Here is a 15,364-nt window from a genome sequence, read left to right on the forward strand (position 1 = left end):
AATGCTGTGCTACTACAAAGCTCCTTGGCATGGTGCTTGGCAAGACACCAAAGATAGGACAAACTAATCTGAGCTCCACTCACAAATGATTAAATCTACTGAAATTGCATTTTTTACATCCCAACCTTGTTCACAATAAAATTCTCAGCATGTCTGAACAGGACACTCAGGGAAATCTGACTGCTTCAGACTCTTTACCTCCCTAGATTTGGAGATACACAGCAAAATTCTTTTTTCAGTTTTTAATCATATAACACCAGCTATGAGTCAAAGGGTCTGACTATATGATGCTTGGAATGTGTGTTGGTCATGGCGGGCAGGCTGTTTGTCCCACTGAAGCTTCCATGTGTCTGCAGGATCCATGTGGAACTGGCAGCAGGACAAATAGCTCTGTTCTCATGACCATTTCTTTCCCAGCAAAAGTATGGCCGTTTCCGCATGGCCACGATGGGGGGGTCGGCATACACGACGCCGACCCAACCCCTCTGGGACCGTTCGCACGAAGGGTCCCAGAAACCACCGGGAAGACGGCACCTCGGGAGGCACGAGGGCAGCGCGGCTGCGCAGCAGCTGCACCCCCTGTGTGAACAGCGCCCTGGGGACAGCGTTTTTGCCGTCCCCAGGGCACTGTTTATGGCCCGTGCGGAAAGGGCCTATGTGAGGTAAAAGAGAGGGAATGCAGAAGTTTATTTTGCTACTTAATCACAGGTAGGAATGCCAGCCTCCAGATGGGCCCAGAGGATCCGCTGTAATTAAAGCTTATTTCCAGACTACTGAGATCAGTTCCACAGAAGAAAATGGCTGCTTTGGAGGTGGACTTTATTGCATTGTACCCAACTGAGGTCCCTGTCCTCCCCTTGCTCCAACCCCAAATCTCCAGGAGTTTCTCAAACTGGAACTGCTACATCTCACCAAGGGCAACAGAATAACACTGAGCAACAAAACCTGCCTCCTTTAGTTGGTTTTTCCTGTTTTCAAAAGCTATAGGATTTCAGTGTTTTGTGCATTCATTTACTATAACTATAATTTGCAAGAACATCAAGATTTTGCTTCCTTTAAAAAAAATACAGCCAGATAATGGTTTTGAAGCAACAGGGCTTTTTTTTCTAATGAATGTTTGTTTTTTGATTGATCAATACTAAAACGTTTATTCAACAAAATGGTTTCCAAGTTAATCATGTGACAGAAAAGCCTCTCCATATAAGGGAGACCAGTATGCAGATCTTTCACCTTCACCATCATTATGAAGGTCCTTGTCCTAGCACTGCTGTTAACCCTTGTGGGTAAGTATCACTTCTTTCTTGAGCACAAGCATATGCTGCAAGAAAAAAAAGTAAGAGGTCTTTCAAAAGAAATTTCTAACTCTGATTCTTAATCATTTGCACTCAAGTGACAGAGATGCCACAGTGGCAGAGTATACAAAGTCACTGGTTTTATTTCTAGCATCTTTAAGACCTCTTCCGCACATGCAGAATAAAGCCCTTTCAATCCACTTTCACAATTGTTTAAAAGTGGATTTTGCTATTCTGCACAGTAAAATCCAGCAAAGTGCATTGAAAGTGGATTGAAAGTGCATTATTCTGCAAGTGCGGAAGAGGTCTAAGAGAGATTTCAGGGGGTATGTATTCAAGAAGTATTTTACTCTACCTGAAATCCTGAAGATTTATTCCCAATCAAAGTAGACGGTTCTGAGATAGATTGATCAATGATCTGACAATTTATATGTTAATACATAATTATTTATAATGCAATGCTTATGGAATGAACATGGCATGAACAAAATATATGGCATGAACAAAACCTTTTTGAGAAATCATCTTTACCTATATTCTGCTTTTGCTTCCCCAGAATATGAGTTCTACATTCCCATAAGACCAAATTCATTAACAAGATTTTAAACCTCCATAAGTTTGATACAATAAGATGGAATAGAAATGTCTTCAATAAATTAATTAAAATACCTTCTTTATCTTTTAGGTTGCCAACAGCTTAATAAACGTAAGTATCATTCCATATCACCTTCAAAAAGCTTCTTCAGAAATAAAAGCACTGTAAACAAATGTATATTCATTTTGTAATATTATCTTACCATTTCAGATATACTAAATAGAATATTTTACAAGTAGTGCTTATAATACTTGTTTGGATTTTTTTAGAACCTGTTTTTAATCAAAACAAGTGTTACACATACAAGTATGAATTCACGCAGTTGACCAGGGTTCCAGCTGAACGACAATCAGGTGCTGGAATAAAACTTTCATGTAAAGCAGAGATCTGTGGTTCCAGACCAGGATTGTATCTTATGCGGGTAAGAAAATGAACCCAGTTTAAAAGCTGATATTAACTACCTGTATGATGGCTTCAGGAGTTGGGGGAAATAGTTTTAATAAAAAGTTTTGCTTATTCATGTAGAATGTAACTAACACTATTTTTATGTAACAACCTAAATTCTATTTCACACTTTACCAGATAATTATCATGTCAAGTGAACATCAAGCTTGAAGGGGTTGTTCTTGTTTTGATCAGGAAGACAGTATATAATTTCAGATGCACATTAATTTATTGAGGGATCAGATCAATTTTCCTAGACAGCAGTGCCTGAAATTATTTAATCACACATCTGTATAACTTGTAAACAAACATTATTTTATGGATATGCATACTAGTACACATTTGCAGTCATTAATTTCACATGGCTATTTCTTTAACAACAGGAAAGTAAATGACAATTTATGTTCCTTTTTAGAACTTCTGAACTATCTGTTGCTATCTTTGAACAAATTACCAAGATTTTTGACTGTATGGAGTCATTTTGTCTGCTTATACCTGTAAGCTGATATATATCCCCAAAGAGTGCAAACAAATATATTACTGCAATCCTGTAGACATATTTTCTTAGGCTATTTAAATAGTAGATAGCAATTATTCAAATCTATATATTTTATGCCACAATCTTCACACTTCATGTGTGAATGCTAGATAGAGGAATGGGTCCATACAAGATCAGAACATAGCCCTATCTTCTTCTGTGCTGCCCCTGTGTCATGACTTGTCAATCTCCAGATAGGGCCTGGAGATCTCACAGAATTTCAGTTGATCTACAGATGATAGATCAGTTCCTCTGGAGAAAATAGCTGCTCTGGAGGGTAGACTTTATGGCATTATACCCTGCTGAGGTCCCTCTCCTCTCCAGACTTCTCCCTCACAACTGCTGAAATTTCCCCAACAAGAGTTGGCAAACCTAAGGTCTATGCTTTATGAATGGCCTTCAGGCAGTGGCTGGCACAGTTCATGCATAGTAGTATGTAAAGTTTGTTATAGAGGCATGATGATACAAGAGGCAAGAATCAGACAGTAGTGTCATGAGGAGCCCATCCTTTCACTGCTGTCCACCAGCAGAAAAGGAGAAGTATTCATAGGTAACATAGCATACTGTTGTCAAGCCATGTACTGAGTTACTGAATGAATCTGTGACCTTTTAAGTATGTGAAATTATTTTCTAAGGTTGTGGGTAAGGTTTCCAACTCCTGGAGGTTTGGAGATGGAGATTTGGGAATTCCTGTTATGATCCCCAAGACAAGCAGCAAAAAGTGGGGCCTTTCTTAGCTCCTTGAAAGCTGACAAATGGTGTTCAATTATGCAGCCCTGCTTTAAGCTGAACGGAAGAGGATAAAACAAAGGCTTGCAAACTGTTTGCAAAGTGCATATTGGACTATGCTCCAGTCCAATATGTACAACAGAACCATCAAGCAAGTGTAACAGCCCACCAGCATTGTCACTGTCTTCTTCATCTCTCACACATACTTGCTTCACCTCTTAAGACTAGAGAAAGCTAACAATGCACTTGAAGCAGCTGAGGGCCTGAGAGAGATTCAAGCACCAGGCTGTAAGAGGCTTTGCTAAAATTTTATAGCTAGTGGCAGCAGCAGTTGAAAGTGAGAGAGCATGGGCAGGCCTGATTTGATTTGCTGATAAACTTGCCTGTCAAATTCAGGTTCTCAGAACAAGAGCTCTGACCTCACTTTAGAAGACATGAATGCTGTCTTCTAACCTAGAGTTCCTGAACTAAAACTAATTCTAGACAGATCACCATGGAAGTCTGTTGAAGCAAAAATAAACAGGAGCCTTATGGCACCTTCACTCACTCAGAAAAATGCACTTTCAATGCATTTTGCAACTGGATTTTACTGTCCTGTGAAATGGCAAAATCCATTTGTAAATGACTGCTAAAGTGCATTGGAAGTGGATTGCAAGTGCATTATTCAATGTGTGTGAAAGCAGTATAACACAGTTATATTCTAGTGCAAGCTTTTACTTCTTCAGATGCAATATGTGGACAAATTTCAATGTGATTCTTCTAATTATAACTTACTAACTACCTTAGAAATACATGGGAATACAGGAGTTTACTTGTGAGAGCTCTCTACTTTTTTCTAGATTAGATTTCAGGTTTACATACTTATATTCTACCCTATACTTCTTGCATGTTGTGGCTCCTAGAACATGCTGCGTGTTTGTTTAATAATTCCTACATAAAAAGGACTGCAATAGAAAGAATTTACTCAGTGCATCTGAAGAAGTGAACTTTAGTCCATGAAAGCTTATTCTAGAATAAAATGTGGTTAGTTTTTAAAGTGCCACAGGATTATGATTTATTTTTTACTGAAATTCATGGTTTTTCTATGAGTTTTCCTCTTGTTCTACATATAATAATTTACTTCCATTGGATGATAAAAATAATTTGGAAATTGTATGCCATAATTTTAATTTCAGTTTAAGAAGTCTAAGGCTATACCCAAACATCACTGGATCTTGTGCTCTATTAGTCACTCACAATTGATTTTCCTATGCAGATAAATCAATCCAGTTTTGAATGGTTATTATAGCACAATAATAGCACCGGTATTCAGTGATACAGCCCCGTTTAAGAGAATCTGCACTCAAGAGTCCAAATGCTGGAATTTAAACCCCTTGTAGATGGTCAAAAGGGAGAGGCAAGTCTTACAAACTTAATGGGAAATTACTCTTTGACCTTTTTTGTGTATCACAGATGTTCGATACTGATGTATTTGAATACAACAGCAATTCTCCAGTTCCTGAATTCATTCCATCACCTAAACTGACAAAGTCAATTGCAGCACAGCTTGGCAAGCGTGTTGCATTTCAGTCAGAAAATGGGCGCATCAAAAAGATCATGGCTTCTGCCAACCACTCAGTTGACAGTGTTAACCTTTACAGAGGATTTTTGAATAACATGCAACCCATCATAAAAGATAAACAGCGTGAATATACTTTACTGGAGGTAAGCTCTTAATTTCATTTCTACTCATGGCACTGGGACTCCCCCTTCTCCCTCTTATTGTTGTACAAGCTACTGCTGAGTATATGTTTTATTTATAAACAATTCCCATCTTAGCACTTCTTACGTGTGATAGTAATTGCCAATGCCAGCATCAAGGATTGAGGTGCTAAGGAGGTTATTTGAACAGTGGCAAATCTCAAATTGATTTTGCTGGATCAGTTCTCTTAGACTGAAATTCTTGTGATTCTTTTTTGCTAATAGCATCTATAGGACAATTTAAAATTGTACCCTATAATGGAAATGTATAAGTATACATTTAAGAAACAATTCAGTACACAGTTATGTCAGTCCCAATGAAATCAAAGAGCTTTAGTATGACTCACTTTGTACAAGATTATGGGCTTAGTATTTGTATGCCTCTTTTTCTAATATTTCATTTCAAGAATCAGTTCAGCAATGTTGTGAAGTAGGCTAATATTTATCAACATCACAGGTAGGAGGCTGAAACTGAAAGATAGTGGCTTGCCTAAGGCATTCTGGAAATCCATGGCTGAGATTGCAAAGCAAAGCTTGTCTTTATTACAGTCAAAGACCAGCAAATTACAGTCCGAGACCGACAAATTCTATACAGCAAATTGCAGTCGAGGGTCAACAAATTCCATACACTCTCAACCTTAATTCCCCGTGTAATTGTAATATATAAATACCCTAAAATCAACACTGAGGCCTAATTTGTTTCACTTGTCCCATACATACAGTAACTTCGCGTTAAAATACATTCAGTCCATAACTTAGCGTTAAAATAAATCCAATCTATAACGGCATTAAAAATAAATCCAATCCATAGCTTAGCATTAAAATATATTCAATCTATAACTTAGCGTTAAAATGAATTCATTCCATAACTTAGCATTAAAATGAGTCACTTAAGTTAAAATTATTCATATAGGCTTGCCTACTCATTGTCTTTCGGCCTGTTTGCACTCCCATTTACTCAATCCTAGATTAAAATAGTAATAATATTATTAATAATTAATAATGATTATGAGCCATATATAAATAATGATTATGAGCCATATATACATGGCTGAGATTTAAGCCAACACAGAACAGTTAATGCCATTGTTAGGTGCTAGGTTGCATCACGTAGATCAAAACAAGGGAATGGGGATCAATATGGATGATGCAGAAGTTCAGTTAAAGCCCCTCATCGGCATAGGTGAGCCTTGAATTCAAGGAGTCAATGACAGTTAAAGAAGAAGCTCACTGGGACTACTTATACAATAAGAAAGCAAGAACTATTTGTTCATCTGCTTTCCCCAGGCTCTTGTTAAGACACTAATAGTGCCATCTTAAACAGAGTTATACCCTTGTAAGTCTCCTGAAGTCAGTGGCCTTAAAAGGGAATAACTCTGCTTAGAATGCCACAGAAAGAGACTCAGGGGATGACTGTTAATTGTTAAATTGTTAAAAATATAGATATATTGATTTAATATTTTAAAAAATATAGATATATTGATTTAATATTTTAAAAATATTTAATGTCAGACCTATATACATTGCAGCATTAAATTTTTAACAAATGAAGAACTGATCTCCTACAAATAGGAGCCTCCCATTATTTATAAGCCATGTTATTCTACTGGTCAAACTGTTCGCTTTCCGTAGACTATAGGAAAAAACAGGATATGTTAAATGAATATATGCAAGTTCAATTTGTGGATCAAAAGAAAAAATAAGAGCAAATCCATCCATTGACACTAATGACACAGTAACCCAAAGTATTAAATTTACTCTTGACCCTGGGGTTTTTATTTTCATTAGCCAATATTACTGACTTGAAAGTAAGGGGATCTGATTGAAACACTGAATGTGTACATCATAGTATTGTGATATGTGTGATGCCCAGCTCTTGATCATATGAAGTATGTGGCCCTTGATCAAGGCCCTGATATAGAACTTTTTTATTATAACTCAAACAAGTTTAACATCCAGTCTTTGTTAATTTGAATGCTAAATAATTACTTAGAATTGTATTATGGAAAAATTACCAGATAGTTACCTTTTAAAATATACACATTCCTACAAATTAAATCATACTGGATTAAAATCCTTTCAGGGTGTAAGCAGCAAGGTTTGGTTTTTTCAGGGCTGCACTGTTCTAATTTATGAAAGAACATTGTAACTTTCCTTATGTTAAGATTCTGACTATAGACAGTGATGAATTGTATTTTAAACCATATATTTACATTGGTTAAACCAACTATGGTTCAGTTATTAATGTGAAAAGGTGTGAAATTTTCTGTAACTTGAAATTTAGCCTAGTTCATTTCATTTTTAAAAACAATTATTTTAATGTATTAGTGTTTGATTGAGAAAATTAGTTTGGGGACTACTAAGACAGTTCTGCCTCTTTGTGACAGTGTACTAAGGTCTAGTATCTGTAATACGTTCAACCTACATTTTAGATCTATTCTAATTCTTTTTCACATCTGCCTTTAGCCTTTAGCAGGTTTCAGGAACTGTCATATAACATCTGCAGGCTGATCCAAAGTAAAGTATGGTGATAATTTCAAGTTAACTGCAGTAAATCATTTTAACTTCCTTCGTTAGAAATAAAATGGGAAATTGAGAGGAGATCTCTAGTAGAACTGCATATAATTTGCATACAGAAAGTTCAGACCCTGCCATTTTCAGTTAAAATATGTCAGATAGCAGCAGGCTTTCTTTGCATAGGATACTGGAAAGCTGCTACCAGTCAAGGTAGCCAGTGCTGAGGAAGATGGGTCAGTGGTATAATCAAAGATAAGACAAGTTCCTAAAGACACTGGCAGGGTTCCAGGCTCTAGTTTCATTCTCTGTACAGTTTTGATAAATGTTTGTATTGTGTGGTATTATCCATTTTATATCTAATCAAATAGTTCACACAGGAACTAACAACATTTCATCTACTAAAATGCTTCCAGTCTTCATAGTTTCACCTGTAAAATTCACTCTGAGGTAGTTTGTTTGAGGAAAGGTAGAAAGCCTTGAATGATTAGAGGCAGCATATGTGATTAGCCCATCTGCCATTATGAAAGTGTCACTTCCAACATACACATCTTCACATTTAATGTCGGATGAGTGCAAAACAGCTCGATAACTAACAAACGTTTTTGAGGCATGTGGAAGATTCCAGACATAAGTCACCTCGAAAAATGGATGCATATACAGTGATTGCAGTTTTGATAAATACAAATGTATGTTATAATGTTGTAGAACTGAATGAAACCTGCTAATATAAGGAATAAGATGGCTAAAACTCCTGAGTTCTTAGGCAATAATTAATTCTTGCTCCTTTTACAGCATGCCTAAACGTAGTTTTCCCTTCAGTCATGTCCGACCCTGGGGTACCACTGCAAGCAGTGACTTTATAGACAAGCTGCTTTTGTGGGGTAGTTTGCCATTGCTCTCCCAGGCTATCTTTACCCCTTAGCTATGAGCTAGGTACTCATGCATGCCTACTCATCTCCTATTCTAAGGCTTCTAACAGAGGAATGTATGAGCAGTAGATTAGATGTAATGGGATTTTGAGGAGCAAAGTGCCAGGCACAATCTATTTCTTATGTTTAATTCTGACTGATCAACTTATTTCAACAAATCTTAATTAATTTTTTTCAAATTATGCTTCATATACAATGAGACCTAATTGGAACGGAATAAGGAACTTTCCACTGGGCCAAGCCCTGATTCCACTGAAGTCTGTTGGGGTTTTCTCAGAGGATCTTTCTGCAAAAGCTGGTATTTGAGTCTTTGACAGGAAATCTATTTAAAGAAAAGAACAAAATGGAGGGGTTGATTTAAAAAGGGGAGTTATATTCTACAAAGGATACAGGATATTTGATTTTTTTTTTCCAGGATGGTATTGAAGGTCATTGCAACACAACATATATTATTCCAGATAGTGAAGCAGCAAACAGAATGCTAGTGATGAAATCCAAGAACTTAAATGACTGTCCTATCAGAGTAGAAAAAGCTGTTGGTACTACATATGCTACTCCATGCGCAGAATGCAAAGAGGTAAGTAAAACAGTAGAATTGACAACCAATAAGCCCTAAAAAAAAGAATGGCAATCAGGGAGGATCAAAATAACTTTATGGATCAGCTTATGGTTGTGTAGGATGAAGAAGTGGTCTAAAACCTGGGAAACCCAGGTTCGAATCCCTACTTGAGACTTGCTGGGTGACCTTAGGCAAGCCAGACACTCTCAAGTATTGGGATGGGAGACATCCAGGAATACCAGGGTCATTACATGGAAACAGGCAACAACAAACCACCCCTGAATGTCTCCTGCTTTGAAAATCCCACCGGGTCCCCCGGGGCGTAGGGGGAAAAATGGCACCCAGGGCGAAATAGCACCCAGCCCGCCTGCCCGCCCCCACTTACCTTAGTTCAGCCTGAAAAAGTTCAATATGAAAAAGCAGCCTGTTCAGTTCAGGCTGACAAAGTGGCCTGGTGGGAACTACACTTCCCAGGAGATCTTGGGGCTCGCACCACCACTGGCCACCCCCACCCGCATGCCCCACTTGCCTTATCCAGCGTCCGTGCCTGGCGGGGCAAGGAGGGAAGGAATCCCTGGGCATGCCCCAGAAAGGAGGGGCGTTGCTGGGACTAGGCATGACATGCACATCACACCAAAGGCCAGCTACACCCCTCCTGCTTCACAGAAGTGTGGGGATGATTTTTCCACCACCACCCCCACATGACTCCCATGGAGGTGCCCAGGGCGTTTGTCACCAATGTTCCCATGGCAGCTACACCACTGGGGGTCACAATAGGTCAGTTGTGACTTGACAGCAAAAAAAGTGTTTCCATTTCTGGACTTGCTATGATTTTATAAAACTATATATAATGAATTATTTTCTGTTCCCATTCTTTTTTGTTTCATCATGAAATAAGAATTCTCAAGCTGCTATTACATCTAGCTACTACATCAAACCTACACAAGATGGACCTGTAATTGATCAAGTGATCGTTTCAGAAATCCATCGGTATATGCCTTTTGATGAGATAAATGGAGGAAGTATCGTAATGGAGGCCAGGTATATTACTACTGATCTAATGGTACAAATGGTTTCAATTTATCCCTTTGGAATCTTAATCTAGTCAAACTCCCTAATTGACACTAACCCTAAATATGTATAGTATCATTTTTGCCCATATTTCATTTCATAAACTAATACATTATCTTAGAGAGCCATGGTTAGCAGATTCTGCAGGCAGATTCTGCACAGGCCAAAAACAGCAGTGTGAAACCAGTGTGAAACCGGTATAAAATGGTTTAAAACGGTGTAAAAGGGTTTACACTGTTTTCACACCGTTTTCACACCACTGTTTTTGGCCCGTGTGGAATCTGCCTGAAATATTCACCACTAGCTAATCACTGCTAGCAAAGCTGCCAGTTTCTGATTAGTTCATTTTTGAGCAATATTATCAGATAAATATATTTAAAGCCAAAACAAACACAACTTTATGTAAACAACTGCATGTCATTATGCATTAATCAGGAGTGTGGAAACCATCTGAAAAGGCGCTCGGTGGGAATAACAAAACAATCTGTGAGTTTAAAGCAAGCTAGATATGAATATCAAATACCATTCCAATTATAATTATGAGAGTTATAAACAATGTTTCTATAGAGCCATTATGTCACAAACTATTGATGCTTTCAACTTTGTGTGAGAGATATTAATATAAATAATTATGTCAATACTGAGGAAAATTTGATATGAAAAGTAATATATTAAGAAAACATATTGTGTAACTATGAGTGACTCAGATGAAATTAAAATCATGTATACGTGAATATGAATTGAAATGATAAATGTACAATTTATGATTGACAATTATAATTGCTTGAAGGTTCAACAAATATTCCCATTTCATGGTCCAAACATAAGAGATCGTCAGTGTGGAGAACTGGTTAGAATGCTGAACAAGGAACAGTGATCCATGTTTAAATCCTTACTCAGACATGGAACACTTAGGGTAACCTTGGGCCTGTCACTCTTTCTCAGCCTAATCTAACTCACACAGTTATTGTGAGGATAAAGTGGTGAATGGGAGAGCCATATATATTACCATGACCTCTTTGGAGGAAACAAATAGCATGGTTGTATCTGACCAATGGCAGAGCGGAAATTCATAGAACAGAAAGCATTTTCTGTACTTACCATTTGCTAGAAATATAACTGAGTTTTCTCACTGCAGCCAAAACATTCAGTTGATCAAAGAGGAGGAACACAGGCCAGAACCACTTCCAGCTAATTTTAAGGATTACGGATCACTTACATTCCAGTTCAGTGATGAGTCAGAACATTTTTCCACTCCTGTCAAGCAACTTGAACGCTTGGTAAGATCTGAAGCTGGAAATGCACATAGAACTCTGGTACTGTGCCAATATTCTTTGTTTACAATATGTACTAATGTCTGGCATGTTCTTTTTGTTTAAAATAAAAATTATTCCTAACAGATTTTGGATGACCTACAATATCTGACACAGCAAAGGTGGGAGAAGATTTCAGAAGACAGTATAAAGAAATTCCAGCAACTTACCCAGTTTATGCACAAAGCAGATTATGAAGTTTATGACACAGTGTACAAAAAGTGTTCTGGTCAACCAGAATGCAGGTAAAATACCATAGGGAGTCCTTTTAGCACAGAAAAAGCATAACTGAATAAGATCTAATTTAAAAGAATGGACACTCGGATGTAACTATTCTTTGTTTTATTGTAGGAGACATTTCTGGGATGCAGCTGTTTCTGCTAATAATCCTTATGCAATTAGACTCCTAAAAAACGAATATGAAAAGCAAGAAATCACCGATATGGAAGCTGCACAGATAATGCTCGTAGGCTTCCATTCCATCAGCCCATCTCTTAGACTTATAGAAGAAGCTAAGGTAAAATATACGTGGCATATTTTGATTGGTGAATTTTTTTATATGACAGAGTTTCCGATTTCGATACAAAGTTGTTTTCATGGTGACTGGAGAAAATAGGAGCATTGTATATGACAGTGAAACAGGAGAAAGTCAAAATGGATTAGATCCTTCCATTTTTTTCATTGATGGAAGAGTCAATCTTGCCTGATTCCCCCCAACCTACCCCACAGCTTATCCCAAGGTTTGCATTGCTGTTAGTCTCCAAAGGTTCCCTGGTCAAAAAGAGGCAAAAAGAGATCAAAGATCAGTTTCATTCAGCAAAGAACTGGTCAGGTCTAACCTGATATTGCTGTTTACAAAGAGGTGGAATCCTCATGATAGGTCAGTGTAATTTATGAGCATATGAACAAGAGATCTTTTTTAATAAGTTATCGACTGAGGAAAATTGTGTTTTGTATATGAGAGCATGGTGGGAACAATTTTTTTTCATATACACAGAAGATATTGACTGAATTGAAGAAAGGTATATCAGCCTGGTGATTTGAGAAAATGAATGAGAACGATAGAGAAATCATCCTTGGAAGAGTATTTTTCTACTGTGTTTTAATTCCCAGGTGTTCTTGTCCAAGCCTATATAAGCTCTGAATAAGAGAATGCCTTAAAATCTGCATTCATCAAACACGTTACAACTCTTCTGGATGCCCCCCAACAAATGCCATGGAGAAGAAATAGGTCTTGGCCAAGCATCTGGATAAAGCAAGGAAGAGTTTAACCAAGCAATAGCTTCCTGAATAAAACATAAGTGTACTCTCAAATCCTTAAACAAGTGTGCCATAAACCATTACTAAAAGAGAACAAAAAAAACTGGGCCTAAAAAGAAATTAAGGATTATTTGGGTTTTTTTAAAATCCATTTGTCTTGAGTAGAATTATTACGCAGGGTATAAACACTATTTCTCAAAGTAAAAACATTTCATTGAGTTAATTCTCCTCTTGATTTTTAGGCTTCCATGTCCTCTAGGGGCTCTATTCATGCCACCTACAAAATCATTAGATAAAAATCCTAAAAATAGAATGGTGCTGCTTCTCCTATTGTGATAGCAAGATCAGATCACACTCCTAGGCTGTTTCTGCACGGCCACACTGGGGTGTGTGTCGGCGTATACAACGCCGACACACACTTCCTGGGACCGTTCGCGCAAACAGTCCCGGTAAAGGCAGGGAAGATGGCACAATGCTGCGCCATCGCCCGAACGATGTACCTTCCCTGTGACCTTCCGGTGCGTCGCCCAGGCCAGGGGACATGCCCCCCTGCCCTGCACGACAGCTCTGGAGTCGCAGGGCGGGAGGGGCATGTCCCCAGGCCTGGGCGACGCTCTGGAAGGTCGCAGGGAAGGTAAGTCATTCGGGAAAGGGGAGATGGTGCCTTCCAGCTGCTGCTGTTCACACGGCAGTGGCTGGAAGCCGCTGTTTCCAGAAAACCTTGCTCAGGGAGCGAGGGCAGCACGGCTGTAATGCAGCTGCGCCCCCTATGCGAACAGCTTCCTAGGGACGGTGTTTTTGCCATCCCTAGGGCGTTGTTATTGGCCCGGGGGGAAAGGTTCATAGGTGTATCATAAATGACATCAGCCATTAGATTAGGGTACTTTCAGAGGGTAGATATGGTAGTCTGAGGTTGAGATAGATTTGAGACAAGGAACACCTTTGAGACCAACAGGATTTGGAGGGGCAGGTAATAAGCTTTCGAAGGTCTGATGAAAGGCGCTTTGATGATATTTCATTGGTCTCTAAGGTGCCCCCAGACTTGAATCTATATTTGGGTAGCCACACTTCATTCTTGTGTTAATAACTGAATTGAGAAGGATATGTGAATGCACACACTTGTGTGCTTTGTTCAAGAGGCAGAATCAAATGTAAGAAATTATAGACATTCATATATACATCAGTCAGAATTGACTGCTTTGTTGACCTTTGAAATGGAATTGTGGTAGCCTTGTGAAGCCAGACAACAAGTTTAAAAGAGCTGAAGTCCATTAAGGGCTATAACTGTTGATATATTTACCATTTTCACTGGACGATCATTTTATAGAGAGACCTGTCTTATGACCTTCATATAATCAAGGGCCGTTTCCGCATGAAAGCGGAAACGGCCGGGTCGGCGTTTATGACACCGACCCGACGATGCTGGGACAGTCCGCATGGACGGTCCTGGGAACAGCCGGGCAGCCGGCGCCACGGAGCGCCGGCACCCGGCCGACCCGGCATGTCCCCGGGCCTTCAGCGTGTCGCCGAGGCCTGGGGACATGCCCCCCTGGCCCTGCGCGCCTGCTCCAGCGGCGCAGGGAAGGGGGCGTGTCCCCAGGCCTCGGCAATGCGCCGGAGGCCCGGGGACAAGGTGAGTGCCGGGTGGGGGAGGCGGCGTGAAGCTGCTGCCGTTCGCTCGGCAGCAGCTTCACAGTGGTGTTTCCCCAAAAAGAGCGCTGGGAAGCGCTCTGGGGAAACGCCGGCTTCAGGCCGGGCGGGCGGCGCGAGGGCGGCGTGGCTGCGTTGCAGCTGCACCCCCCGTGCGAATGGCGGCCTGGAGACAGCGTTTTTACCATCTCCAGGCCACCATTTAATGCCCGTGCGGAAACGGCCAAAGTGTTTTAAATATTGTATGTAGCATTGGCTATATTTGCCTTTAAACAAGTTTATTGAAGTAACTATCATTCTGTCATTTTAAACTGTTCTGGTCTACACTGATTTAGTCAAATCTTGTTCTTTACCTTTTGAGAACTTGGGTGCTTAATAGTACAACCCTATGCAGCATAAGTCTGTGGACCTCAAAGAATTTGGACTGCATGGGATTGCACTGTAATAAACCATACTGGCTTTCCCTGATTCAAATCTTATCTCTTCCACCAATTTATTAATTAGGGGATTTAAATAAGCCCTTGGTTCTCAGCTGTCCCTCTGCAATATGGGAATAATGTTCACTTATTTTATAAGGTTCTTATGAAACCTGCTGGGATGATATATGAACTGCTCTGAAACCTCAAAACATTCTAAGAAGAAGAAGAGTTTGGATTTATATCCCCCCTTTCTCTCCTGTAGGAGACTCAAAGGGGCTTACAATCTCCTTGCCCTTCCCCCCTCACAA

At 39.4% G+C, this 15,364-nt stretch overlaps 1 protein-coding gene across 1 annotated transcript in view; it reads left to right on the plus strand.

Moving 5' to 3' along the window:
• The first annotated feature begins 1,243 nt into the window (after positions 1-1,243).
• LOC125433346 (vitellogenin-1-like) overlaps positions 1,244-15,364 on the plus strand; it is a 56,857-nt gene continuing 42,736 nt past the window's right edge. The window contains exons 1-9 of the mRNA XM_048497848.1: positions 1,244-1,283; positions 1,978-1,998; positions 2,157-2,308; positions 5,051-5,302; positions 9,200-9,361; positions 10,242-10,384; positions 11,553-11,694; positions 11,815-11,972; positions 12,079-12,244. Coding sequence (XP_048353805.1) covers positions 1,244-1,283; positions 1,978-1,998; positions 2,157-2,308; positions 5,051-5,302; positions 9,200-9,361; positions 10,242-10,384; positions 11,553-11,694; positions 11,815-11,972; positions 12,079-12,244 — 1,236 coding nt within the window. The remainder of the gene's footprint in view (positions 1,284-1,977; positions 1,999-2,156; positions 2,309-5,050; positions 5,303-9,199; positions 9,362-10,241; positions 10,385-11,552; positions 11,695-11,814; positions 11,973-12,078; positions 12,245-15,364) is intronic.

The sequence above is a fragment of the Sphaerodactylus townsendi genome, linkage group LG05 (genome assembly GCF_021028975.2).
Source record: "Sphaerodactylus townsendi isolate TG3544 linkage group LG05, MPM_Stown_v2.3, whole genome shotgun sequence".
NCBI classification, from domain to species: Eukaryota; Metazoa; Chordata; class Lepidosauria; order Squamata; family Sphaerodactylidae; genus Sphaerodactylus; species Sphaerodactylus townsendi.